Source organism: Coffea eugenioides, chromosome 2 (assembly GCF_003713205.1).
Source record: "Coffea eugenioides isolate CCC68of chromosome 2, Ceug_1.0, whole genome shotgun sequence".
Classification (NCBI taxonomy): Eukaryota; Viridiplantae; Streptophyta; class Magnoliopsida; order Gentianales; family Rubiaceae; genus Coffea; species Coffea eugenioides.
In genome coordinates this window covers 79,195,097-79,222,664 of record NC_040036.1, presented here as the reverse complement: position 1 = coordinate 79,222,664, position 27,568 = coordinate 79,195,097, and the positions used below count along the sequence as shown (strand labels likewise).

General features: G+C 37.0%; 2 protein-coding genes across 3 annotated transcripts; one reads left to right on the top strand and one right to left on the bottom strand.

Moving 5' to 3' along the window:
• Positions 1-12,840: 12,840 nt before the first annotated feature.
• On the top strand, positions 12,841-15,598 carry LOC113761358 (transcription factor bHLH13). Of its 2 annotated transcripts, none has more exons than XM_027304317.1 (2): positions 12,841-13,079; positions 13,494-15,598. In XM_027304317.1, exon 2 carries the CDS (start codon positions 13,515-13,517, stop codon positions 15,333-15,335), a length of 1,821 nt encoding a protein of 606 aa, XP_027160118.1. In that variant the 5' UTR covers positions 12,841-13,079; positions 13,494-13,514; the 3' UTR covers positions 15,336-15,598. The 2 variants fall into 2 exon arrangements, with proteins under 2 accessions (XP_027160118.1, XP_027160117.1); XM_027304316.1 differs by having other exon boundaries at positions 12,841-13,266.
• A 5,655-nt stretch (positions 15,599-21,253) lies between these two features.
• Positions 21,254-27,548, bottom strand: LOC113760471. Its single transcript, XM_027303052.1, has 4 exons — positions 27,025-27,548; positions 26,191-26,296; positions 23,392-23,482; positions 21,254-22,991 (listed from the first exon to the last, which is right to left on the bottom strand). Exons 1-4 carry the CDS (start codon positions 27,340-27,342, stop codon positions 21,725-21,727), a joined length of 1,782 nt encoding a protein of 593 aa, XP_027158853.1. The 5' UTR covers positions 27,343-27,548; the 3' UTR covers positions 21,254-21,724.
• Positions 27,549-27,568: the final 20 nt, after the last annotated feature.

Below are 27,568 nucleotides of genomic sequence, written 5' to 3'. Positions count from 1 at the left end.
ATGACAAAATTAGGAGGTTAAGGGTTAGGAAGCAATTCTTGGGTTAATTATGATGAAGGTCCTTGAACATTTTGAAAATATCTGTTTGTTTCGATCATGCAGTGCTTAATGCTTAGCGTATATAATGGGAGCCATACTGTTACCAAATCGGCCGGCAGGCTGTTGGGACTGGAACTTTAATTCATACAGTACCATCTTTGTAAGTTTCAAACCTGATTCATACAGTGCAGCTAGTAGAGAATCTGGTGGCGGAAGAAGAATTTTGAGCCACAGCCAGATGCGATCGAACTTTTGTTAACAACCGCGGGGTTCCAGAGGGAGGGAGGGCCCACTGGTTTCGTTTCATAACATAAGCCAAGCTGTCGGGCTAGAAAATGACAAAATTGTTTTCCGCACATTTCCTAAAGAGTTGCTGAGCAAGTTTTGGCCCACTCACTAATTTAATGCAAGCCTTGTTCATCTACAACATTCAAGAGCGGGCCTTCCTTGTACCCTTTCACTTTAGCCCATCAAAGTCCCAAATCTTTAGTACTACTGCTGAATGATTTTTTTCTTTGTTTTTGTTTTTAATTCTTAATTTTCAATTTTCTTGCAAGCAACACTATATATAGTTACCTGATTTTTGCCAGGCCTGATTAGTAATTTCCCTTCAGGCTTCGACCACAACAAAAGTTTCCGTCCTGAATGATGAATATCAAACCAACTTTCATTGCTCGTAGTGAAAGAGCAAAATGGGAGAGAAAAATGATACCTACAACTTACAGCGATCCAAAACAGTACAACTTATCGGAAGAATTCGCTAAACTTTTTTTCTCTTTTTTATATAAAAAAAAATGGTTGCGCGCATGCGAATTCCTTGGAAGAATTTGCTAAATGTTTATACATTTTATTTGAAGATAAATTAGGATGACTCAGGCACCTAACTACCTGCAATGAATTCACGAGTCAATTTTTTCATCAACCAAAAGAAAAAGAGCGCAGACACGTACAGTATTGACTCCATGCTCTCTAGAATTACTGTTCAGGTCTCAAGATCACCAGCTCCAGTATCTCGAGCAAAACTGAGAATGAATTTCACGTTGTTCTTATATGTACTAGTATTGATGTGCATGATCAGTTGTTCTTGTCGGCAATGATTTTTTTAGGTTTTTTTCCCCGGCGGACTCCGTACATCAAGTTCTCTCTGTACCAAACATATTCAATTCAATCCATATATTCATGTCATCTTCAATTCCCCAATGCTCGTACAACAGAAAGCAAAAAGTAGTACATTTCATCAGAAGCGCTGTATACATAGAGGCATCAGGTTCCCGCGGCTGATAAGAACATAAGAGGAGGACCACCTCCCCCGGCCCCCTTGCTCCTTCCGTCGTACTTCAAGTTACAGGGTTTCACAAATCATACATTATTAGACTGATTGAGATATTTTGGCTCCTCTTGGTCGATCACAAGAACGCTAGCCATTCAGAATCCAATACAGATATATTAGCGATTAAAGGTCTCTGTTTCGTGTGTTTAGTTAAGCCAGGATTATCCCATTCTCAAAAAGTTCTAATATATGTGTGTGTGTGAGCGTGCAACAATTTTTTTTTTTATACATTAGATTGCGATGAATATGTCGAGATCGTGATCCGAACAGGGTATCGACTAAGGTTCCGAACTGACCTGCAATGAGTCGAACAGCGAGACTAGCTCCCCGTTGTGACTCTAACGCTCAAGTCAGTTGGGAGGTAAGAAGGAATAAAGGAATGACAGGATTGTCTATTGTACCTTTTTTGGTTCTTTCATTCATTATTTAGAGAGCTCTTTAGAATAGTCATGAAGGAGTCCGAAGTTATCCCTCTACCTACCTGTAGTAGTTATCCCATTCTCGAATATGAGTCCTACTAGGTTACTAGAAGCGGAGTCCCTCTTGAACTCTCCCTCTGGCCTTATTGTCGGCAATGATTTTTTTAGGTTTTTTTCCCCGGCGGACTCCGTACATCAAGTTCTCTCTGTACCAAACATATTCAATTCAATCCATATATTCATGTCATCTTCAATTCCCCAATGCTCGTACAACAGAAAGCAAAAAGTAGTACATTTCATCAGAAGCGCTGTATACATAGAGGCATCAGGTTCCCGCGGCTGATAAGAACATAAGAGGAGGACCACCTCCCCCGGCCCCCTTGCTCCTTCCGTCGTACTTCAAGTTACAGGGTTTCACAAATCATACATTATTAGACTGATTGAGATATTTTGGCTCCTCTTGGTCGATCACAAGAACGCTAGCCATTCAGAATCCAATACAGATATATTAGCGATTAAAGGTCTCTGTTTCGTGTGTTTAGTTAAGCCAGGATTATCCCATTCTCAAAAAGTTCTAATATATGTGTGTGTGTGAGCGTGCAACAATTTTTTTTTTTATACATTAGATTGCGATGAATATGTCGAGATCGCGATCCGAACAGGGTATCGACTAAGGTTCCGAACTGACCTGCAATGAGTCGAACAGCGAGACTAGCTCCCTGTCGTGACTCTAACGCTCAAGTCAGTTGGGAGGTAAGAAGGAATAAAGGAATGACAGGATTGTCTATTGTACCTTTTTTGGTTCTTTCATTCATTATTTAGAGAGCTCTTTAGGATAGTCATGAAGGAGTCCGAAGTTATCCCTCTACCTGTAGTAGTAGTTATCCCATTCTCGAACGTGAGTCCTACTAAATTACTAGAAGCGGAGTCTCTCTTGAACTCTCCCTCTGGCCTTATCCCGCAGAATCACGAACTCTCCCTTAAGCTATTCAGTTCGGCTTGGAGAAGAGTTCAGGGTGAGGACTGAACAGACTCATCTGTTGGGCCGAACAGGATTGGTAGAACACACGTGTCTGTGGAGGATTGGCTCCTCTGTAGTCGGCAACAACTAGTCTAACCTTTTCCAGCCAACAAGACCTAAAAAAATCGACGGGACTGAACAATTGAAGCAAAATATGTTGAAAAGTTCTGATCTTTTAAGAAATCTACAATGAAAGATACGTCAGTTGCATGTGGTGCAGATGGATTCATGTACGTGGCTTTTGTGGGTGTGAAGTTTCAACCTTGAACTATTCTGCCACAAAAAAAATTCCTTGTCTACTTTGGCAAACTATCGTGTCTGGCATTGAAGGTTGGGTAAGCAATCACAATCTGTGGTGGGAGCCTGCTAACCGTCCAAAACCAAGTGTTAGGCCGGATCACTGGGGGCCTGCGCTTGCTCAATATGGCCTTTCGACAGGCCTCGGACAGTCACCCTGCCGCAAACAATGGCAATTTAATGATTTATGAATTTTTATATTTAGTCATGGAAAAAGATAGGAGTATCCTATACGACGACAAAAAGAGAGTGTATAAAGATGAATCCATGCGATAGGAAGAAAGTGAAGGACAAGACCAGTAAAGAAGTATACCTGGAGGGGCATCCTTACATTTATTTTAAAAAAAAAAAAAAATTGGGATGAAGTTTAATATTTTCAAGGATACAAGTTAAAAACTTTAATCTTTGGATGGTATATAAAAGGATTTCTAAAATCTTGAGGGGGTCAAAGTGTAATTTTTATTTTCTAAAGGGATATTTTTAATTATACAATAAAAGAAAACATTTAATTATACAATAAAAAAAAACGCAATGGAAAATCTTTTTCCTTTAATTATTATTTGCCCCACGGTCAAAATATTTCCTTTTAGGGCCGTGTCTCATTCGGAGTTGATTGAAGCCCACACCATTGGGAACACTGCAGTGACGGAGCTAGCTGGTTATTGGGACAGGAATTTGACCAATTAAAAAAAATGGTTTCCATTATAAGTTCCGCCCATTCAGTCTGACTGAAAAGCCTGGCCCTCCTCACCCAAGTCCCTGAGGTTACAAGACGCACTTCAGAGGCTTTAAAAAGAGGGCAAGAGTTTTTTTTTTTTTTTTTTTTTTTTTTTGTGGGGTGGGAGGGGGATTGGGACTTGGGAGGGGGCTAGACAACTGTTGTCAGATTTTGTTGTCGTGGGTGGGCTCAACTGAACCAAAGAGATAACTTCCATTTCTGTGGGCTAAACTGCAAATTCAACGGACCAGTTAAATCGCAATATGCCTTCTGTTCACACCACTTAGTAAGAGTTGTCCACATTCACAAGGGGATACATCATACAGATGAGCGATATGTGAAAGAAGGTTATATTTATAACATTAAGAGATTAAGGAAAAAATGAAAAAAATAAAAAGATTAAGAGGTTAATTAGAGAAGGTGCTTACAAATAAAATACCAACAAGCATGTAGACCTTGTCTTCTCTTTCTAGTTAAACCTTAATTAGTACTAGCATTCGGCATGGTGGAGACCTTGGTTTTTACTCATTTAGGAAGAGGCAAAACAAGAAGCCAACAAAGTCTAACACAAAACGTGAGGAGAAGTTTTATGACACTACCCATGGCTTGACTTGACAGATATTTCAACCATTTAATGATTAGCTTCACCAAATAATCACATGCCTGAGTGATCTTTAACATAATTAATTAATAGTGTATAAAATCTAAATCCAGTTTAGTTTAGACTTTGAAGGAAGGCCCATTATTGCTTTAAAAAGAAAAAAAAAAGAAAGGGAAAATACATAGGTCTGTCACATAATTAGTGCTGTTAATCGAGCCGAGCCGAGCCGAGTATTTGATTCTTGAACTCGACTTGTGCCTCTATCGAATCAAATTCGAGCTTGCTCGACTAAGTGGATGGCCTTGAGCATGCTCGAGATCCGCTTGATGATTGAGACTTGTGGCTCAAAAGTTGAACTCGAGTTCGACTCGTTTATCACATATGAGCCGAGTTCGCACGAAGTCGAATTTGAGCTCGAATGCCACAATTCAATCACACTCGTTTTATGAAATGACATATATGCCATTTTTTATCGAGTTCAAGTGAGCTGTTCGAATAACAAACAATTCGAACTAATTCGACTCGTTAATTAATCAAGTATATCTCTAATTCGAACTCGACTCATTTGCTAAAATTAACGAGTTCAATTCAAATATTATCGAACCAAGTCTATTCGAGCTTTCAAACCACTCATTTCGTTTAACAGCACGAGTCACATTTGATGTTGACGGATACCTAAAATAGGCTGGATCGGTCCCCAACTTTTATTTTTATTTTTTTTCACAAATAACAACTGTTGAGTTTGAATTGGTCGTTAGAAACAAGATTAATTTGCAGAAGCGCCAAGCCCTCATCTAACATACGGAACCTATCAGCTTAAAACCAAAACGAGCTTCTTAACTTGTTTTTAGTTAAAAGCAATAATAGTACTAAAATAACTACTAGTAGTATATATAACCAAAAAAAAAAAAAAAAACGGAGAGAGAAAGAAACTAATAAGCAAAAAATAATGACTTGATTCATGTAATTAATTAATAAGCAATGTATTGAGTTATCGAAGTTGATCAAAATTGCGTCCATCGTTTTTCACGAGCGCATAATTGGTCCTTCATTGTCATTTTCCCTGCAGAGGTGCATGCAAGACGAAATCATTTAATATCACGAGAGTTAAACAGTGATTAAGCAAATAAGACTGCAAGAACCAAACAAAATTCAATCGCCCATGTTAGCGAAGGAAATTTAATACTACAACCTTTTCGCGCATTCACAGTTGCCTTGATTGCGACCGCAGGGGCCTGGTGCGTTGAGGACTTGAAACACCCAACAAACACTAAAAACACATTTAAAAACTCCTCTAATAAAAGTAAAACCTCGCGAAGGAAGAAACAAAGACTTCTTTTTTTGCCCTTTTGGTTCATTAACCAGAGCGTGGTCAACAATTCTCACGTTAAAGAAGAAGAAAAGTCTCCAACACCAACGTGATGGGGCTTTTTTAATTTTTAAACATGTAGAGTATATACAAAGAAATATCACGTAATCTTGCTCATCTGTAATTATGAAGCGTTTTTTTTTCCATTTATAGTAAGAGAATGGTGGAATTTAAAAAATAAAACGAAAAATTTATTTATTTGGGTACACTAACCTGCAGCAATCAGGTTAGTATGTTATAAAGGTTATTCAAACATAGGGGAGTACAAATTAAGTTTGTCCAACCCCAGAGGATACTATCTAGGGAAAAAAATAAAAAATCCCCTTGTGTTAAGTTTAATATACAAAAAAGTCCCCCGTGATTTCAAAACGTATAACGCGACATCTCATGTTTTGAACTAAGGTCCCGTTTGGCAAGTGAGTTTTTTGGATATTTGTCTAAAACTTTATTGTAACTTACCGTAGAAGTTTTTAAAAAAATTTTTGAAGTGTGTTTTTTTTATAAATATTTTGAAGTGTATAATTTAAAAACTTTAAGAACTTTTTTTAGGTTATTGTAGCTAAGGTTTTTAAAAAACTTGTAGCAGACAAACTTGACAAAAAACTTGTCTGCCAAACAAGACCTAAATTGTAAAGGTGATGGAATCCGTTAAACTTAAGGGAAATGACTTATTGAAACTTTAAAAAAAATTATACCTAATTTTTAACAAATATATCTGTTCTACCCCTTAACCCTCAATTTTCTTTCTTTAAAGAATAAAATAAATGGTTTTATTGAGTTGTCTTTTGCTTAATTACATCATGGTATTTTTGTCATTTCATCCATTTGCGTTAAGTTTAACGGATTCCATCATCTTTATAATTTAATTCAAAGCATGAAGTCTCGTGTTATACGTTTTGAAATTACGGGAAGCTTTTCTGTATATTAGATTGAGCACGTGACTTTTTTTATTTTTTATTGATGATTCTAAGAAGAGTTTTCTCAACATTTAGGGTCTCCAATGATAGGAACTAAAACACTACATATATTTGATCATGGGCGTTATTAAGAAAACCTTTCTATCTTCGCCGCATAATTTTCGATTAAGAAAACCTTAGCCACATGAATTACGATTGTTTGACAATCCTGCCCGTGAAGCTATGAGGTCCAGCCGGTTCCGTTACGGATCAGAAATTCGTGCTTATAGAAGTTCTAGATGGAGTAGTATTGCGGTGCAACCTCTGTGAAATGAAATTTCGGGTGGGCGGGGACCACCACTGGTGGAGACCCGGTCCAATCCAAGGGAGCACGTGAACGGTGTGATTCGTGTTCCTTTTTTTTTTTCCCTTTTTTTTTCTCCTAACCAAGGGAGAGTTTACTGACTATAGACGCAACAAAACGGGGCTACTTAAGCCCAAAGCGTCTTTTCGACCCCGGCAAAAAAAAAAATTATAAAAAAAATAAAAATCCCAAAGTGTCTGCACTCTGCACCGAGAATCGGCCTAATCCCACTTGGACGCTCATCAGTGCATCCCCGATCCACTTTTAGACGGACACCCTCCCTAGGGGTGATTCGTCTTCCGACTAGGATTGTGAACGGAGTCGGATCAATTTGAGATATCCTCGTTCAGTTCGAAAAAATATCTAATAAGCTCGTTATTCCAGTGAGTCGATCTGCGATTGGGTCTAAAAAATATATTTGAATTAAATATGAATTCAACTTGGGTCTCATTAAACTCAAAATTATTATAGGTCCGACCCTTTAATTACTTAAATATATAATGATATATTTATTATTTATATTTTAATATTATATATTCAAATATATTATTACTAAATACTAATATATATAAATTACAAAATACAAAAATACATCTGAAACTTCTCTATTAATTTTTTTGAGATCCAATTTTGGTAATGCATAGTTGAAACTCTAATTTTTCTTATTGATTGAGTAAATTTTTATGTTGGTATAATACTGATCGATTTCTTTTTGGTCTAGAAACACAAATCATCAAGCATGTTTAGATTTAAATTACAAGGCTATGAAGAAGTTCCAACATTTGAAGATGTACTGGCTCATCACCGCATGTTTTATTACTATTTTTTCATGTATTTTGAACAGATTATATATAAATTTGTTGAAAATTTTTTATCTATGTAATTTTTAAGAACTATTAGTTGCTCATGTTTAATTTTAATGTTATAGTCATGTGAATGTTAAATTAATTTTACAATTTAATAGTTATAGTAATTATATTAAGAAAATTGAGAAGTAATAAATGAATTTGGACTAAACCCGAATAAAGATAAAAGTTGAATATTTTGTGAGTTGGGTATGATCTTCACATCTATTAACCCGAAACTCATTGCCCGGAACCGGAATCATTACAAATTAAATGAGTCAGCTCATATGGTTCGATTGACAGGCCGACCTAAAATTTTGATAAAAACAAATAAGGTCCCGATGTTTGGCACTTAGTACAGTTTTAGTTTTCAAAGTTTGCACAAATACAAATTTGTTCCCTAATGTTTCAAATTTGAAGTAGGTTTAGGACAATTTATGGATATTTTTGAATATTTACAAAAATCAGTCAGATATTTGTTAAATTAATTTCTTTTTTATAAAGAAGCAAAACGGCAGCTGATTGGAGGAAGATTGGGTTAAAAAGTAAGATGTAAGGGGTTGTAAATAAAATGTCTTAGATTCGAGACTTCTCACGTACCGAAAAAAAAAATGTAGTTAGTTGTGAACAATGAGAAGAACTCACGTGATGGCAAATGAGTAACTAATTAACTAAGAAATAAAAAAAGAAATTTGTTAAATTATATGTAAAAATTTGAGCTTTAGGATTTTTCAAAAGCGATGAGAGACAGAAAGTGAAAAAAAGTTTTGGATCAATGAATTGCATAATCTAATTAGTCTCAATTTTATAGTTTAACATAGATTTCTTTTTTTTTATTCCTTTTGTGCTGGATTAATTAGCACGTGAGTTATCAGTCCTTAATCTTATTGTCTAAAGTAAACCATTATTTTAATTCTTAGTTTTTAAATTCAAATTAATTGACACATGATTGCATATGACTAAAATTTGTCATTAATTGAGAAAAATTCTTCAGATGTCCTAAATATACCTTAAATTAGATACAATGCGGACCAAATTTATTTTTGCTAAAATTTTAGGCAGTAAAACTTCACAATTGCTAAATATTGGAGATCAAATTTGTTTTTACTATAACTTTAAAAAATTAAAACCGGACACGTGTTAAATATCGGAGACTAAAACTAGGTTTTTTTTTTTTTTCCTTTTTGTAGATATTAGGGTAACTCAAAATCGCTTACCAAATTCAGACATCCAATTGACTTCGAACTTAAAATCATTTCCCAAAATCTTTATGTTCTTCTTCTTAGTAATAGAGTATTGAACATTATCTTCACAGTCGTGAAAATTGGAATTGGAAGATTCAAAAACGGAAACGGGGTATCATGAATTGCACGTGATAACATTGAAAGGTGGTGGCACGATTGTGCAAGAGAATGGACATTGGATGATAATATGCAAAGGCCAAAATGGAAGCCAGGCCGCTTATCCATCACGCGTTTTGGGCGGTTCCCGCTCAGGCATGCGTTCACTTCCAGCAATAATTCTCCTCCAATCTTCAGATGTTACACGTTGTTTATTGCAGTCTTTGCCACGTGGGTTTTGCTTTTGGTGCTTTTCTCACGCGTGTTTAACTAATCCTTCACGAATCACGACTGCCTTGTCTCGATCTATTAAGCTATCAGAAGAAGAGCAACTATTTCTCACTTTGCCCCTTGAAGTTTTATTGAGTCTCATTTTCCCCTCGCATTTGTACGTTATGCTTATTAGTTTGAGAGCATTCTTCCCAGAAACAACAATAATATGCAGTGAAAAGCATGTGCTCAAACGTCGCCTCATATATGAGTTATAGTTAATTTGAGAGCTTGAAATACTAGTCAAAAACCTAGGTAAGGACCAAATTTGATCAATATGAATTTATAAGGGACGTAAAATTATACTTTTAAAAGTGAGGGACGAAAAAAGTCATTTTATAAAAGTAATACACAATGACTCAAAAAACATCTTATCCATACAATATATCAAAAAATTCAAAAAATTTTCATAGTAAAAATTTTTCATATATACTGCTACGGTAAAATTTTTCAAAAATACCTCAAAAAACAGTTAATCCAGACGAAGACACAGTTATTGAAGACGTTCTTGTTTGATAAGTGCGTTAAATACGTAAAATCAATGAATTAAGTACTTATACTATTAAGTTTGTATGATAGCATAAAAGAAAAAAAGTTTTTATGATAACAAATTTATGCTATCTCTTGAGACATAAAGAACTAGTATTTAATTTGCTCACAAATGAAAATTATATCACTTAACTTATTAAATGTTAATAAATTCATACTTTTAGACACGCATGCTTTCTCTCTTGCAAAGACGATAAACACGGACACTTTCACAAGTACACGCTAAATAAATAAATAAATATATATATATATATATTCTCTCTCTTTCTCATATAGACACACGATTTTTCCCTAACACACGCTTTCAAACATAATTTCTCTCTTATAAAACGCTAAACACGGTTTTATCACATAAACGCATTTTCATATCTGTAGTTTATCAATATTAAATAAAAATATTTTCAATAATTTGTCTCCTAGCACACACTTAAAAACATTTTCCATAATAGTAGTTTATCAATATTTAAAAAAGCATAGTTAATATAAAAGTAAAGATCTTTTGATCGCTATTTTTGGGAGTTTTTGTAAAAAAATGGTCTGTAACAATTTGATATATATGTGAGATAAAAAAGTAATTAGGAAAGCATTTACAGAAAATGTAATTTTTTTTTTGGGTGAAAAATCACAATCCAAACATGGTTGATTATAATATTTTTATTTCAGTATTCAAATTCCATTAATTATCAATCAAACATTTATGATTTCATGAGCGTCAGCAAATTTATATCTCAGCGCTTAAATTTTAATCTTACTAAATGCCCCTTTAGTGCCCTTTTCTGTCTCCCCATCTAAAAATTTTAAAGAAAAAAATTGATAAAAAAAAGGGGCTATGTAAAAGCAAGGCGATTGGAATCCAAAACTTTATAGGAGGAGCACAGTGAAAAGGTATTTGAGTCAAAGAAACGTAGCAGAGGCAGGAGGCAGAAGGAGGGCTGGCTAATGCCTAATGGCTGTGTTCCGTGAACCGGAAAAGTAGCGGAAGGCTCGTGAATCACACGTGAAACAAATATGTAGCTGTGGTGTAAGAAGCACGTGACGCGCCATTTATTAGCCCCCCCCCCCTCCCTTTTCCGCTAATTTTAGATTACCTTTTTGCACTGTGCTAACGTGTTTAGCGTGTGGCATAACTTAGATGAACTACGTACGTCGTCTTGTGCGTCACGCCATTTTCCTTTTTCTTTTTTTTCCCCTCGGGGCTGCACACACTACCGTGTTTTTTATCCGTCGGTACCGCAACATCAAACGCCAACTTCCACTCTCAGCCGCTTAATCATTATTTAAATTCTCAAAAATTAGACCGACAAAGGGAAGGGAATTTATAAATAACTTATTAGCATACACAAAATTTTCCCCTTCAATTCAACGTGAAGAAACTAGAATTATTGAATCTTAAGTCAGTCAAATCAATCTTCCAGATACACAAAAAAAAAAAAAAGTTTAAAAGCATTGGAAATTATAAATTTCATGAGAGTTTGACTTGCTTCTTACCTAACATCGTCATGTGCAAAGTAGACTTGGAAGGAAACTCGTGACCTAACATCATGATTAATGTGTTTGAACGGAGGATTATTTGGCCAAATTTATTTACTTATATCACCATTACAATTTTCAATACATTTTTTTATCTCACATACATCACATCGCAAAAAGTAATACAGTAATTATTCCAAATAATATTAATATTTCAAATAATCTCCTATCCAAACACATAATAGCTCAATTTTATTCGCTCTGCCGCATTGAGAGTTAAGTTAACCCCGTAGCAGGGAGTTAATCCAGATTAATTAAATAAATCCATGGAGTGGCAATTTTTTGATTTGATTTTTACTTTTTTTTTAAAAGTACATATTTTTGGGGTTGCTGTGGGGGGGGGAGCATTCTAATCTTAGATGCCACTCAACCAAGGATCATGGTGTCCAATAAAAGGCTGTAATTAATTGTCCTTCAAGTCGGGCATCATTCTCTAATTCTCGCAACTTTTTTGGTTCCTAGGATTTACTTTTTCCCTTTATCTTTTTTAAAAGTCATCGATATGAGCAACCTTCGATTGGTTTTAGGATTTTGCCAGACGTGTCACTTCGTAGAGCTTCCTTCCTTCCCCAAAAGATTTAAGAAATTAAATTGAAGGTGTTACTAGACTGGTACAGCACTTTAAAATACATAGTATAGTAATAAAGGAAAAGCAAACCACTTTATAATTTATATCGTGACCCTCCTGCTTATTGCAATTTACAACAACGCGACCAAATGAGAATGTGAAAAGTGAATGATGAGTTTCACCACATTAGACTTGATAATGCGAATCAGATGATGAAGGACGAGTGAGTAGTTTGTTTTAATGTCATCACATCCTTCGTTCAAAGTATATATGTGAAACGTCGAAAACGGAATTAATTATTTTAGGAAAAAATCATCCGTGCCATTAGGGTACTTGGAAGCTGTACGATTCCGCGTTCTTCAGATTTATTTATATTCACATCTATCTATCTTTCTTTCTTATTATTAAATAATAAAGAAGCAAATCCAAAAGAGGACCCAAACCTCATGCTTTTCTATATTTTATTTTTATTTTTTAAAACCCCTCGATAATGTCAAACTCCTTTCATTTTCAACCTAACCACGGTTAACTTTTCAACCCCTAATCAGAACTCTCGACTAGCTTTGCAGTAGCGGCTAAGACACACGTCGGACCAATACAGTTGAGATTTAGACAAACGATTCTCCAGAAAAATTACATCTTCACTCCAATCCCAGAATTCCCCCAACCCCCCAGAAAAAGAAAAGAAAAAAAAAACCGTTCTTTTGTACTGCCCAGCTATTTTAGTAGGAGAAGTGGTATTTATTATTGGTAGAATAGAGAGCTTCTGGCTTTGGCTTGTGAAACAGGTGGTCGTTTGTTTTCCGGAAAAGGGAGCGAGTTTTTGTATTTCTTTTTTATAAAATTCCTCCACTTGAGTTCTCAATCTCACTTTCCTGGATAAATCTTCACTGCAGAAGCAGAGTTGGGTTTCTCTACTTCTGGTGTGTATCCATTTTTCCTTATCATCTACCAGTGCTTTTTTTTTCCCCCTATCTGTAAGCATGCATATATTTTAGCCTTAGGCAGTGGTAAATATTGTGGGGTTTTCTTGATTTTAGCTAGTATGCTTAAAAAAAAGCCGAGCTTTCGAGATCTGAAACTCAAGCTATGGCCAATTCCGGCATTAAGGTAATAAAAGCTAATATGAATTTGTCTTGAATTGGATTTTTCAGCTGTTGAATGCTTTGAATTTCAACGTGCCTGTTGAGAAGATTCTTCTATTTTTCATTTTTTCCAGTATTTGGCTGTTTTTCTTGGTTTTTCTCCTTCTTTCTCCTCTCTCTCTCTATCTCCCCCCCCCTCTTTTTTTCTTTTTTAGTCGTTTGGGTATTGAAATTTGGAGTCTTTTCTGGTAGGAGGGGTGGTTAAAATTGGAGATGAAATTTGAGGTCGGTATGGGGGGATTGATTTGGAATGATGAAGATAAAACTGTGGTGGCGGCTGTTTTGGGGACTAAGGCTTTTGATTACCTGTTCTCGAGCTCCCTTTCTGCTGAAGGTTCATTGATGGCAATGGGGAATGATGAGAATTTACAGAATAAGCTTTCAGATCTCGTGGAACATCCCAACTCCTCGAATTTTAGTTGGAATTATGCGATTTTCTGGCAAATTTCCCGGTCCAAGTCCGGTGACTTGGTCCTAGGATGGGGAGATGGGTGTTGTAGAGAGCCTAGGGAAGGGGAGGAGTCCGAAGTTACCCGAATCCTTAATCTTCGCCTCGAGGACGAGACTCAACAGAGGATGAGAAAAAGAGTTCTTCAGAAACTGCACACTTGCTTTGGGGGAAGTGACGAGGATAGTTATGCTTTTGGATTGGATAGGGTTACTGATACTGAAATGTTCTTCCTTGCCTCCATGTATTTCTCCTTCCCGCGAGGAGAAGGTGGTCCGGGGAAGTCCTTTGGATCTGGGAAGCATTTGTGGGTATCAGATGCACTCAAGTCTTCTGCAGATTATTGTGTGAGGTCATTCCTTGCAAAGTCTGCCGGGATGCAGACTTTAGTTTTGATTCCAACTGATGTCGGAGTAGTTGAATTAGGCTCAGTTAGATCAATCCCGGAAAGTCTGGAGCTCATGCAATCAGTAAGATCTTCTTTCTCGTCGTTTTCGTCTTTCATCAGGGCCAAACAAGCAGCAGCTGTGGTTATGGGAGCTGACAAGAAAGATGGTAATGCGCCTTGTCCGAATTTGGGCATTGGAGAGCGGCCAGATGGGATTCCTAAGATATTCGGGCAAGATTTGAACCCAGGTAATCCCCAATCTCGGGAAAAACTTGCTATTAGGAAGCCAAATGAAGAGCACTGGGATGGTTATCCTAATGGAAACAGAATTGCGTTTCCAAGCCCTCGAAATGGTATTCACGGTGCAACGTGGACGACTTTCAGTCACGTAAAGCCAGGGAATGGCGCAGAACTTTACAGTCCTCAGACACAAACAAGCAAGTTACAAGGACTTGTTAATGGCTCCGGTGATGAATTTCGGCTTGGCAACTTTCAGCATCAGAAACCAACACAGATGCAAATTGACTTCACTGGAGCAACCTCCAGGCCTGTAATTTCGAGGCCTCTTTGTGTGGACTCTGAACACTCAGATGTTGAGGCCTCATGTAAGGAAGACGTTTCAGTTCTAGGCGATGAAAAGAGGCCTAGGAAGCGAGGCCGAAAGCCTGCCAATGGTAGAGAAGAGCCCCTTAATCATGTAGAGGCAGAGAGGCAGCGGCGAGAAAAGCTGAATCAACGGTTCTATGCATTACGAGCCGTTGTGCCTAATATTTCCAAAATGGACAAAGCTTCCCTATTGGGAGATGCCATTGCTTACATAACAGAGCTACAAAAGAAGCTCAAGGACATGGAATCAGAGAGGGACAAATTCGGTAGTGCCTCCAGAGATGCATTGCCTTCAGAAGCTAGCCCAAGCTCTGACGTTCAAAGCCTAGTTCCTGAGATTGACATTCAAGGTGCCCATGATAAAGTCATTGTGAAGGTGAGCTGCCCTTTGGACACCCATCCTGCATCCAGAGTCATCCACGGATTGAAAGAAGCGGGGGTTAATGTCATCGAGTCTAAGCTAGCAGCAGGGAATGACAAAGTGTTTCACACATTTGTTGTGAAGCCTCAAGGATCAGAGCAGTTGACAAAGGACAAGTTGATAGCAGCAATTTCGCGCAGCTGCGAATCGACCTCCTTGCAGGCATTGTGATCAGTTGGGTAAATGATAGCATCACATTTGACATAGTCATTAGGTATAAAATGTAGTGAGCACCCTTTTGAAAAGCTTCTGCAGAGATTTTGGTATACAGCAGTTCAAGCTAGAAATAGAGAAATAATTTAGCTTTTAACTGTGTAGGATATTATTTTCGTTTTTGTGTGTTTGTTTATAGTATACATCGTCTGTGATAAGTGAATTTACAAGATGAATTATGTTCTAGAATGTATTGGTCCTATAAATTAGTTGTTTTTCAATTGGATTATATATAGTTCATCTTCTTTAATATTCGATTTAACTGTGCAAATGACTGCAGTGATGCGCTAGTTATTTTCATTAGCTCAGCAGTGCTTTTTGTTTCTGAAGAAGCAGGAGGAGGTAGGTGAGGAAAACGAAATTCATAAACAGGGAGCCGGTTCTCCTTGATTTTGTTTCCTCTTACGGTTTTTTTTCTACCCACCCAATATTGGAGTGGCATCTCCTCCTACGATTAAAATGGGAGGAGCACTGCTTTGAGGATGAAACTGCTCTTTTCTTCTCTTCTCTTTCGGGTAAAAATGGGAATGGGGCCTGTTGGTTTGGTTACGCAGATGAAATGCTGTACAACTTTATCTAAACTTGTCATCTATGTATATACTGGAGTGGTAGAGCTGGGGGGTATGGAAAATGGAGCTGACGTGGTTCAAACCTGAAAGAGAGATTATTCTGTGTTTTTCTTGGTTGCACATTTGCTTGGCGGTAGGCTGGTAGTGGTAAAGTAATGAGTATAGCCCAGATTGCTGAATGGACGTGAGATCGGAAAGGGTCCATTTCCACATTATTATTGTTTCTCCTTGTTTAGGTAAATTTGAGGTATCTTTGTCGGATCCAGAATGAACGAACGAACGCCCTGCCGCACTGTGACTGACTGTGCGGAAGGCAAAAGATAGTAAAGCACACAAAAAAGTAACAGAACCGATTCTGCACGGTAGATAAGTGGTTAAACTTTTGACTCAACCCCCCCCCCCCCCCCTTCTTCTCTCCCTCCGGCCCCAGGAGAGAAAAAAAAAAGATCTAATTACTGAGCAGTAGTAATTCTTTTTTTCTTTTTTTTTGTTTGTTTTATCGAGACGACAATTGTATAACTTATCTATTCTAAACTACTGGAGAGAGGAGTCTAAAGAGGTTTTGTATTGAGAGCTAGTAAGTACACAAACTTTACTAGACCAAGAGAGTGCAGTAGTAATTCATTGCTCAGTTTCATAAAGAGGTTTTGCATTAACAGTACACAAATTTTACTAGATCAAGGGAATGCAATAGTAATTCACTGCCCAGTTTCATAAAAAGGTTTTGTATTAAGGGCTAGTAAGTACACAAATTTTACTAGATCAAGAGAGTGCAGTAGTAATTCAGTGGCTCAGTTTCAAGAAGATGTAAGAGGAAAAGTATGAATGAGATTGAAAGTGGGTGTAGGAAGTGAAGTAGATGTGTCTATAAAATGGGATGGGGATGCTGAGCCTGAGGGGTACATAAAGAAGAAGCCCGTGGAAAATGCGTGTGAACTGTGTTAGGTTAGTAGTAGTAGTACTTAATAATGCTAGGAGCAGCAGTACCGCAGAGTGGAATTCGCGTGAATTGGATGGAGTATTCAATAATAATAATAATTGAAAAGGATGGAAAATTTGGCCATTTGGAGCAGTGATTGTGATTGTGATCGTGATTGGTGATGATGCAGTGTGGAATGGCGTCCTGCGTAACGCTCAACCACCGGTTTCAGTTTTCAAGTTTCACCCGCGCCAGCTGCGTGTGAATGTGGTCAATCAAATACGACATCCCTTGTCTGCGTCTCCATTTTTGATGCGTTTAAGGAGAAAAGGTGTGGCAGTGGATAAAAACATGTGACCGAAAATTGGATAATAATAATAATATTTACTACAGCAAAGGCCTAGTCGTCTTTTTCCTATTTGCTTTTGTTTTGCATTCTAGTAGAGTACCTTTTAGCTTTTCTGGCCATACTTCTCTGTCTCCACTCTAATTTTCAACACTTGTACGTGCATTCGAGTTTTCAGTGCAATCGCTTCTATGCAGCAAAGGCCTCCCACCGCTTTTTCTATTTTTCTTTTTCTTGTTTTTCTTTTTAAAAGAGTCTGGGTGCGTTCGATTTTCATCGTTATAGAGAAAGCATGTGCCCAAAAGTATTATTAGTACAAATTTATCGACAGCGACACTCTTTTTTCTTTTTTTTTTTGTCGACACAGGGGTGTCCGGATCAATCCTTACGGGGCCCGACTAATCCCCTGCTGTCCGGTAGAGGAGGCCCCACTCCACACTGAACACGTTAACAGCGGGACTCGAATATATAATTTTTCTTCTTTTATTGAGAAAGTCGGTTACTATTACGTTCATTTGGTCCAAACACCAAAGGAAGAGGAAGGAAATGGAGGTGGAGGACTTAAAAGAGGGCAAATAGAGACCAACCTCCATTTAATAAAACCAAAAAAAAGAAAAGAAAAGGGGAGTGTGTATTAGACGGACCGACACTGTGAGGGGCATGCATGTGCTTCTTGGCAAAGACAAACTAGAAAAAGGCCGAAGCATGATCCAGTAGTTGTGAAAAAAGCCTAATGGTATAAAATATACGTCCACAAAATGCTATCCTCTCGCGGGCCCTGTTCAGCAATGATAATACACAACTAATTGATGGGGAAAGATAATATGAAATGAGCATCTATCCATACATTATTGTTTTTTTTTTTTTTTTTGGTAAAGTAGACTTAGAGAATCATCATGTGGTCATTGGTCTAATTCCATTTAACCTAGCATTTGTGTGTGTTAAACATGCACATACGTATGGTAGCATCAACCACGTTCAACTCGAGGACCACCTAGAAATTGAATGGAAAGAAAACCAATCCCCAACTAACTTTCTTTTAGCAGGTCGGTCGCGAGCACGCCTTCATTCATTGACCTTGAGTTGGAAATATTTTCCGGATTCTCGCAAATGGAAAACCAACCCCTACTTTTTCAAGTAGGGATTAAAAGATGAATCAAACTATTTAATATTTAAATCAATACTAGAATTCGTTTGAGATTCGATGAAAGTTCGTTCAAGTTCGGTTTAATAAAATAAATAAATTAAATTTAAACAAAAATTTAAACGCATTAAAATAATCAAATGAGCTTGAACATTAGGATGTTTGATTGATTGGACTCATTTATACCCCTAACTCCAAGGCTTAAACGAGCTAAACCCCACCCTGGCACCTGTAAAACATTGCAGCATGTAACGCATATTTTGGCCTCGATTCGAGTTTTATTTTCAACGAGTCGGAGCTCAAATTTAAACAATAATTAAGGTTCAATTAGAATATTGAATTGAATTCAAGTTCACATATATTTGACTTGTTATCTTATATACATTTACTATTGACATATTTTAAGGCTCGAATAATCTTTTTATTTTTTTTATTTAAATATCTATTGATATTTTACACAAAATTGTACATTTATTATTTTATTATATCAAATTATATACATATTTTTTTTATTGATAAAATGACACTAAAATTTTAAAAAAATTAAATGAAATTTTGAGCTCTTGTATCAAAATTAAGTTTTAAACGAGTATAATATTCAAGTTTGAGCCCAAAGATTCGAATTTTAAAATTTGATTCAATTCGACTTGTTCACAACCCTAATCTCTATTCTTTATTTTAGCTTTCTGTTACTTGGCTTCAATTACAGAATTAAAGGGCAAAAAAAAATCTCATCAGTGTTCTCATTTCACAGGCCTAGAAAATTGCAATGGGAATTGCATCATGATCTACCCCTAGTACTACTTCCCGAAGGAGATGCAAAAATTGTCATTAACCTCCTGCAGCAGCCGCAAGAAGTCAAGAAGACTTCTCTTCCACCGGTGCTTTAATGGCAGAACTTCGGAGCAACTATCTTTTTTTTTTTTTTAGGGGAGCGGGGGCGGCTTCTTGAACAGACCGATCTTGTAGATTTAGTGACATAGGTTTTGCCACATTTTCAATATTTGAGTTGGTGAGATGGTGTCCATTGAGCTCCCTTCCAGTCAACAATTGTCTGGACAGTGAAATTTAGTGAATCCCCATTTAACTGGTTGATTTTCAAGCGTTGTTGAAAAGAGATGATGTACTCAAATTTTGCCAGTAAATTTATATAAATCAGATCTACTTAAGTATTTACTATTTAGCATACATCACATACAATTTATTTTAAATAATTTTTAAAATAATCTCCGATCCAAACACGGGGGTTTCGATTAGCAATTGGCACACGAAATATCCCAAGATTCACTTAAATTGGTAAGGTCATTAATGAGATTCCTAGTTTGACTATTAATCCCATTCCATTCTCTTTACGAGGCATAAAGTTTTCCTTTGAATCATAAAAAAGGAAAAATACAAATAAAACTAAAAATTGAAAAACAAACAAACGGAATCGTGATTAATGGGATGAAGGATATTTTCTCGTAATGCTTCTTTAATCAGCACGTGCTCGGAATGCTGTTAGGTCAGACTCATCGTTTTTGGTGATTGGCTTTTTTAATAAAAGGAAGGCATCAGTCGGTCAACGCGTGTTTTGAGCGACCTTCGATATTCATGTGAACGTGACTTCTTGTTTTAAAAAAAGAAAAAAAAAAAGAATCTCGCCATGTTCAGTGATCATCATCGTGAGGTGTACTGCTCTCAGAATTTCAGAGTGTTTAAAATCCAATTCAGAATTGTCAAAGGTCAAAAGCCATACATTGACAAAGATCTGGGATCACAGGCCCACATTAAATTTTCTCCACACCATATATTAGGTCCTCATTAGTGTTACATTTTTCTAATACGTAATTTGGCCTTTTTTGGGTTGAAGATTGGTTATTTGATTGGTCATCAGTGAGGGTGGCAAGCAATAGATACGAGTGTCACTAACTTTGGTACTCATTCCCCCCTTCTTACTCATTTGCCAAACACCTTCTTAGATTAAGAGTTTTTTTTTTTTTTTTTCCCCAAATTTTTAGCAAGGAAAGAGTGGGATCTACAAAACGCAGAATTAGAGCAGGGAGCTTTAGATTATCTAATTGCAGCACATTTTAAAATAGAGGATTTTAGTGAACCCATATTACATTAAAATGCAGAAAAATTTATAGTGCTGTAGCTATAATTATGAGCAAGCTAATGATTAGGGTTGGCTAAGCAAATTTATCATTGGGGTTGGTCTAGTGATTAGCGGAGAACTTTTGAAAATTTTCTCATGTCAAGTTTAAGGTTCAAGTCTTGAGTTTGATAGTTTGGGAATGATTGTTTGAGGAGAGGAAGTAGGGTGTAAAAAAAAAAAAAAAAGAGTTCTGAGCAAATTATTGAAAATACAACCTTTTTTTTTGCCTTTTTGTCTCGTTTTATATTTCTAAATTTCTATTTTGATTTATACAATAATACTTCTAATGGCTTAAAAGTAGAAAACAAATAAAGCCCACTTTTGAATTGTTTTCTTTACGCAATTTTCAAGAAAAAAAACATACTCCCTCTGTCTCATAAGGACAGGCCTATTTATTTTTTCACACAAATTAAGAAATTTAGTTAATGTAGTTACAACAATTATTTTTTGTTTATACTTTTCTCAAATACCTTTTATTAAGATTAGATCATTCATTCAAAATAAGAGACATATATTACTATATCTTTAAAAAATGATAAATCTAGTTATTAGTGATGTGTTTAATATTCCAAGTAGAATAATTAATTAATGGAGTAGTGCATTTGCTAAAAACTATGTACATTAAATATGGGTATTTTAGTAAAATAACAAACTAATTACTCTTTTAACAAAGAAATAGGCCTATAATTTGGAACAAACACACCAGGAAAGTGAGCCTAACTTTATGAAACGAATTAAAAATCAAACAGGCCAAGTAGGTCTACACAAATATGAATCGACATGGGGCACTGAATTTGATTTTTATGGGAGTACATTAGATTACAACTCTAAATTAGAAGCTGATTTGAAGATATCCTCAAGTTATATGCCAAACTGAGACATCAAAACAAGCTTGTCATCGGCAGATTGACTAATCCCTGACAAACATGAAGCAAAAGAAACTTGGTTGATTTGCAGTGTTCTTATCACCCAATGCATAATCTCATTTCAAAAAGCCATGGCAAGATGCCACAAACCACCAGAAACCCTCTACCTTTTCTGTCTTTTCTTCTAATCAAGGAGGCTAACACCGCAATCACATGCAGGGGGTTTTGGCAAAATTTCTTGCATGGATGTTACCCAGCCTATCCCAAATTAGGTGCTTAGGCTAATGGTTGCTTCGTTCCCTCATTGGAACAAAACGAATTTCATTGGCTTACCATAAAACCTTGAGTATATTTATTGGTAGTTAACTAATCTTGAAACTTTTCCTCCACTTTAGCAGCTGTAACATTTGGGATAATTTCATTTTCCTTTCCATTGCTCTGTCCATGACTTTCGAATTTCTTTTCGGGACAGTATTTAGAAATATGCCCCTCCTTACCACACGAGTAGCATAGCCTCTTCGTCTCTTTTTTCCTCAGACCAGACTTGTTTTGAACTTTTGAGCAGTCCATGAAAGCATTTCTTGAAAAACTTTCTTGATTACGCTGATAACGCGCCTCCTCTTCGACCTCCAGACGATGCAGCAATGCAGTGAGCGATAAAAATTCCTCTTGCATCAATTTTGCACGGTACTCTTTCCAAGAAGGGGGAAGTTTTGAGATTATGACGCTAGCATGAAAATTTTCATCCATCCAGATTCCTGAAGCCATGATAGTAGCTAAAATCCTTTGAAGTTCGTGAGTCTGCTCCAAAACAGAAACACCATCAACCATCTGAAATTGGATATATTTGTTGACCTGGGACCTTATTGTTCCAAAATCCTCGTTGTAAACTGATTCAAGTTCTTCCCAAAGCTCTTTAGCACTGCAACCTTTCTTTGAGTACTGATTGAAGAGATTGTCTGATAGGGAGTTCAAAATGTAGTGGCGGCATATGTACTCATCATCAACCCATTTCTGTACTGCAGCTTTGGCTTGATATTTTTCCTCAAAACTCATTGATTCTGCAGAAATGCTCGGACAGGGGTCCTTGAGAACATGTGCAACCTTCAATTGCTTAAGGAAGAACTCCATCTGATGCGCCCAACAATGGTAATTCTTTCCGTCTAAACGGGTGGTCATGATCGGAACAAGACTTTGAGGGAAACTGGCAACCGAATGCTGTGGCATGTGTCCTCCAGGAGCAAAGGCAGATGTAGCAGCTGAATCCACTCGAGGATGGTATCTCTGATTCAATGTCTGTCCTTGAGAGCTGGGAGTGGCCACTGAGTGATTTACATCCAAACCATCATGTTTCCACTCACCGTCTCCCTGGCTTTGATGGTCCATCACACCAAAAGAATTTACTTGAACCAATTCAGTTTGTAATGATTGTCGTCCATTAGGGATGGCCATCCAATTGTTTGTCCCCAATGCAACACTGTTTCTTTCTCCAACTTCTCTTTGAGGATCAACTGCATCAGCACAATTTGATATATCTGTTTCCATTTTGTTTTTATCATCAGGAAAAATATCTTGAGAAGTGATGTCACCCACCAAGAGATCTACAGCTGACTGCTTTTCACCAACTGCTAACCTACAATTTTTTCCATTACACAAACTCATTAATAGACAAAGCAAATGTTTGTTGACATTGAATCTTATCATTGGATGACATAATACATAAAAATTTAATTTGGGGCAGGGAAGCAGAACACATTCACAAAAAGATTGAATATTATCTCCAATGCAGTGCAGATCTTAAAACAAATTGACAACTTTAAATCCCAAAAAAAATTATCAATAATAAAAACAAATATCGTTGCTAAGTTCAGGGCCAGGCGAGGGCTCCTAGAGTCCTCCCTGCTGCCAGGTTCAGGGTTTGAGTCCTGGGCCTGGCAGTTGGGGTGGGAAGCATGTGGAGAGGGGTGGGAGGAAAAAAATAAAAAGACAAGAAAGTTATTGTTGCTAAGTTCAATGAAAAAAAGGAAGGCCACCTTGTTTGTGATGTCATCTTTGCAATCGCTTCCTCTATGGCAGGGAAGCTACTCCTGAATAATGACCATTGCCTACCTGTCAAACTAATTCCTGGATTCAAAGTACACTTAATTATCAGTACCAGCCAAAGGAGTAACGGTTATGAAAAAAGCACTTCAATTGAAGGAAAATTCATCATTTCTACAAGATTTAATATGCTTTAGTTTCTCAGCAAATATCATAGAAAACCATAATCCAAAGATTTCCAAATCCAGATAGGTGCTTCAGATGAAATACTGTCTGCAATTATGTATCTTTTAACCACTTTTTAGTTCCCAGCCAAAGCATAGTGCACCACTCCTCTGTCTTCACAGAAAGCATTATGAAGAGATACCCTTAACAAATTACAAAAATTATATACCCTCCTAAGTGCAATTGCAAAATTCATAGGAAAACATAATCCTAGCCTGTTTGACTTAACATGTGCAAATGCATATCAAAATTTGTGGTACGAAGGATAGAAAAAATAGCAAGAGAACGTAACTGAAAAAAAACATTTGACAAAACAAATGTGCAAGAGAGAAACGAGAAATGAGATGCTTGACAGCTTAAGAGCCATGGTGCAATATGACATACAACATCTCAGGTGCCACTGATACCACTTAAGAAAAACAGGTTAGAGATGTGCTATGTCAGTGCCACCTTGTAAAGGTATGCTTAACTTTTTCCAACCCAGCTACAATTTCTTAAGAGAAGAAATGGACATGCAAAATGAGTTTGGAAGCTGTAGAGGCAGAACTTCCATGCTAGGGCATTTAGTTGGACAAAGAAAAGAAAAAGTTACCAGGAAGGCAAATACTTGGGTAGACCTGGTCTATGGCCCCACCCGTAGACCGAGTGACCCAGAATTTGCTACGTTATCAATGCGAATTTAATACTTAGAAGCCAAAAATTTTCCCATCTCTCTACCCACCATCCCGATCCACAACAACACCGACTGAATCAAGAAGTTCTTCTCTCAAGGCTTCTGGCATCCCTCCCATGCCTTCCATTCTTACTCCTGATGGTAAACATCCCAACCAAGTAGTATACTAAATATACAAAGAACCAACTACTCTTTTTTTTTATGGTCTTTATAACATCAACCAATTTTGCCTTCGAATCAGGCTTACATATGCAGAGCTAAGCCATTCAAAGTTGGAATTCATTCTTAAAATCATATGAGAAAGGAGACAGAATGAAAAAAAGTCTAACAAAAGAACTGGGGGCAGAAAATTTTGGGAGAAGAGAGGAAGAAAATCCATCAGTCACATCTTTCATTTGATTTCTAGATCTACTTAAAGAAATTATAAGTCTTGCATTTTTGGACGACATGAGAAACTATAAAGTAAGTGATGGGACTAGGTTAAACTCTTGCATGACATGACAAGACAAATAGAATTTGTTTGTTTGTTTGGCGATCTAGGTTAGTTGAAATAAATTTTAGGAATAGCCTAGCCCGGTTTTTTGCCCATTCCCAGCTCCTAGATTCCCAACACATGTTGCCCATTCTTTCCAATTTAGCAAATGGGAAGCCTTTGCAAAAGCTTTAGCAAATGGGAAGATTACCCTTAGCCTTTACCTTTAAACAAAAAAAAAAAAAACTTAAGGCTGCACGGCAGGCCTGGTTGTTGCAATTATTGGCCAACTATTGGCTACCGTGCTGACTAAGCATGGTAGCCTTGTCTTTTTTTTTTTTTTTTTTAAAAATGTGGGTATGAGAACATGCATTTGTCGGAACAACATTTCACCAAAATTTTTTTCCAGCTATAATCTAAGGAATTAGCCGAATAACCGAGAAGATGATGTGGCACATTTTTTATCACTCGGTCTACAGGTGGGGTCGTAGACTGAGTCTACCCAAGTTTTTGCCTACCAGGAAAGACCTGCACAAGGTTGTCTTGGCAAATATAAAAAACCACCTGACATCACCCGGGTGACTAGCAGATAACAAGAAGCTTTTTATGTCCTTCAGGTTATACAGTATAACAAACCATCCAAGAACTACTTGTCAAGGTTAGCAACACTTAAGAACAGGATACCTACCAAGATGCGGAAGCATATAAAAAAACCTAATATTTAGGTTGAGACGGGCCAAGAAACTCTATGTGAATTTGAACAGAGGGTACCATTTGTCTAGTAGAGAGACAATCTACTTTCTTTCTTGGACTGAACTGATAGCTTTAGCTTTCCCATTATATATTGTTTTCTAGCCTCAAAAAAATAAATAAAAAAAAACAACTAGAGTCTTACAAGTGCTTGCTTTACATCCAGGTGTTAGTCAGAGCTAGAATTGATATAATGCAGGGGTATCTTTCAGCATGTGTCACCTTCTACAAACGCAGCCTGAGTGACCATTGGTTTAAACTCACTCAGAGTGTTGCACTCATGGCCATGCCCATCCCCAATAGGCAGTAGGCACATGCCACACACACACACACACACACAGCTTTCTTAACACTGTCACTAAAACCTTCCAAAAATTTGAAATGCTCAAGGCTTCCACCTAAATAATGCCTGTAGAATCTTGTAAGTTATATTCTTCACCGGAAAAGAATTGAAACCCACTTTGGTCCTCCAATGTTCAACTCAGATGTCAAGGAGAACAATCAATCATTGCTTGTGCAAATTTCTAAAGTTAATGTAACAGATTTAGAAACTAGTGTAGGCCGCCCATGATTAACTCAATTTTAAATCTATGCCCCCGGAGACTCTGATATAGTTTTTCTGACAAATATATCTAATGTCAAAAGATGGTAAGAAGACAATAAAAACATTACCTTTGCCAGAAAATAATTGCTTCCCATCTTTTTCAAGGTAATCCCGAATTGAAACCAAGCATTTCCCTCTAAAATCATGAACTGCCACACTCCTCTTGTCTGATAACTAAGTGCAAAACATATATGTGTTAATGAGAAAAGAAACATTTTAAACTGAAGAATAAAAAGCTACAAGTTAGATGCAGATGGTATGTTGCTCCCCAACTATCCTTTGGCTTCAAATCAGATGACAGATTTTGTCACCCTGGTTCTCGTGGCGAACTTGCATTCTCGTCCTTGTTTCATGTGATAACCCACAATTTACAATGCATACCATGACTTACACGCATATCTACTCACAGTGTCTTTTAAATTCATTGCCCAGTAAATTGAGACTTTTCTTTTTCAATCCTATCTCCGTTGACATATACATATATCGTGTGCATTGGTATTATTGGGAAATTAGAAAAGTAAATTGAGTGCCCTAAAAGAGAAAAAATCGACAAGTAAACCAAATAAGATTCAAGCAAAAACTCAAAAAAGAAACGGAAAAACATATAGAAAAAAATCTAGCTAGTAATCAAGTATAACAAGTAAAGCAACTCCCAGCTCCTTGCTTGTTGATAGCATTCGAAAACAAATCAGACTTCCGTACATGACATATTATAGTAGCATAAGAATAACCCGCAGTCAGCAAAAAACTAATCAAGCTGTGAACTTTTTCCAATGACATCCAAGCTGTCAATTTTCGACACTTCAATCCAAAAGCAAGAATTCAATCTGAAGTAAATAATGGGAAAAAGAAAAAATGCACAAACAAAGAAAACCCGGCAGCTATATCCAAATCCAACTTACTTTGCAAATAACTCTCCCAGTACTGCAACTAGGTAATTCTTGGTCATCTTTATTCTTTTGTGGCACAGAAACCTTGCGGGCGTTGTTGCTGTTGACATCATCCAACATTGTTGTAGCTGTTGAGAGCAGGAAGGATTCCAGAGCTTGTCTGACGAGACATTTGTGGGCCAAGTCAGAGAGGTCGGTGGACAGCTGGTGGGCTGCGGCTGACCGGACGGAGTACTCGGTGGCCGTTTCCAAGTCGGCATTTTTGAGGATGTTCACGACTGTTTCTTCGATTTTCCGGCGTTTGCTGGTTGGGATGATTTCTTGTTCCATTTTGGTGTCACTTGCCAAGCGAGAATTATGTTTAATAAGTCTTTCAAAGCGGGCTTGGATTGAGAAAAAAAGTTAGTCAGTTTGGGAAATTAATGGTTGGGCATTTGGAGATTTCATGCATCAATTGCGCCAAAAGAGGGAAACAGCTTTTCGATGCTGCTTAGGGATTTCCGATTTGGCACTAAGAAAGCGTTATTCATTAGAAGCACTGCGCTAAGGAAAAGAG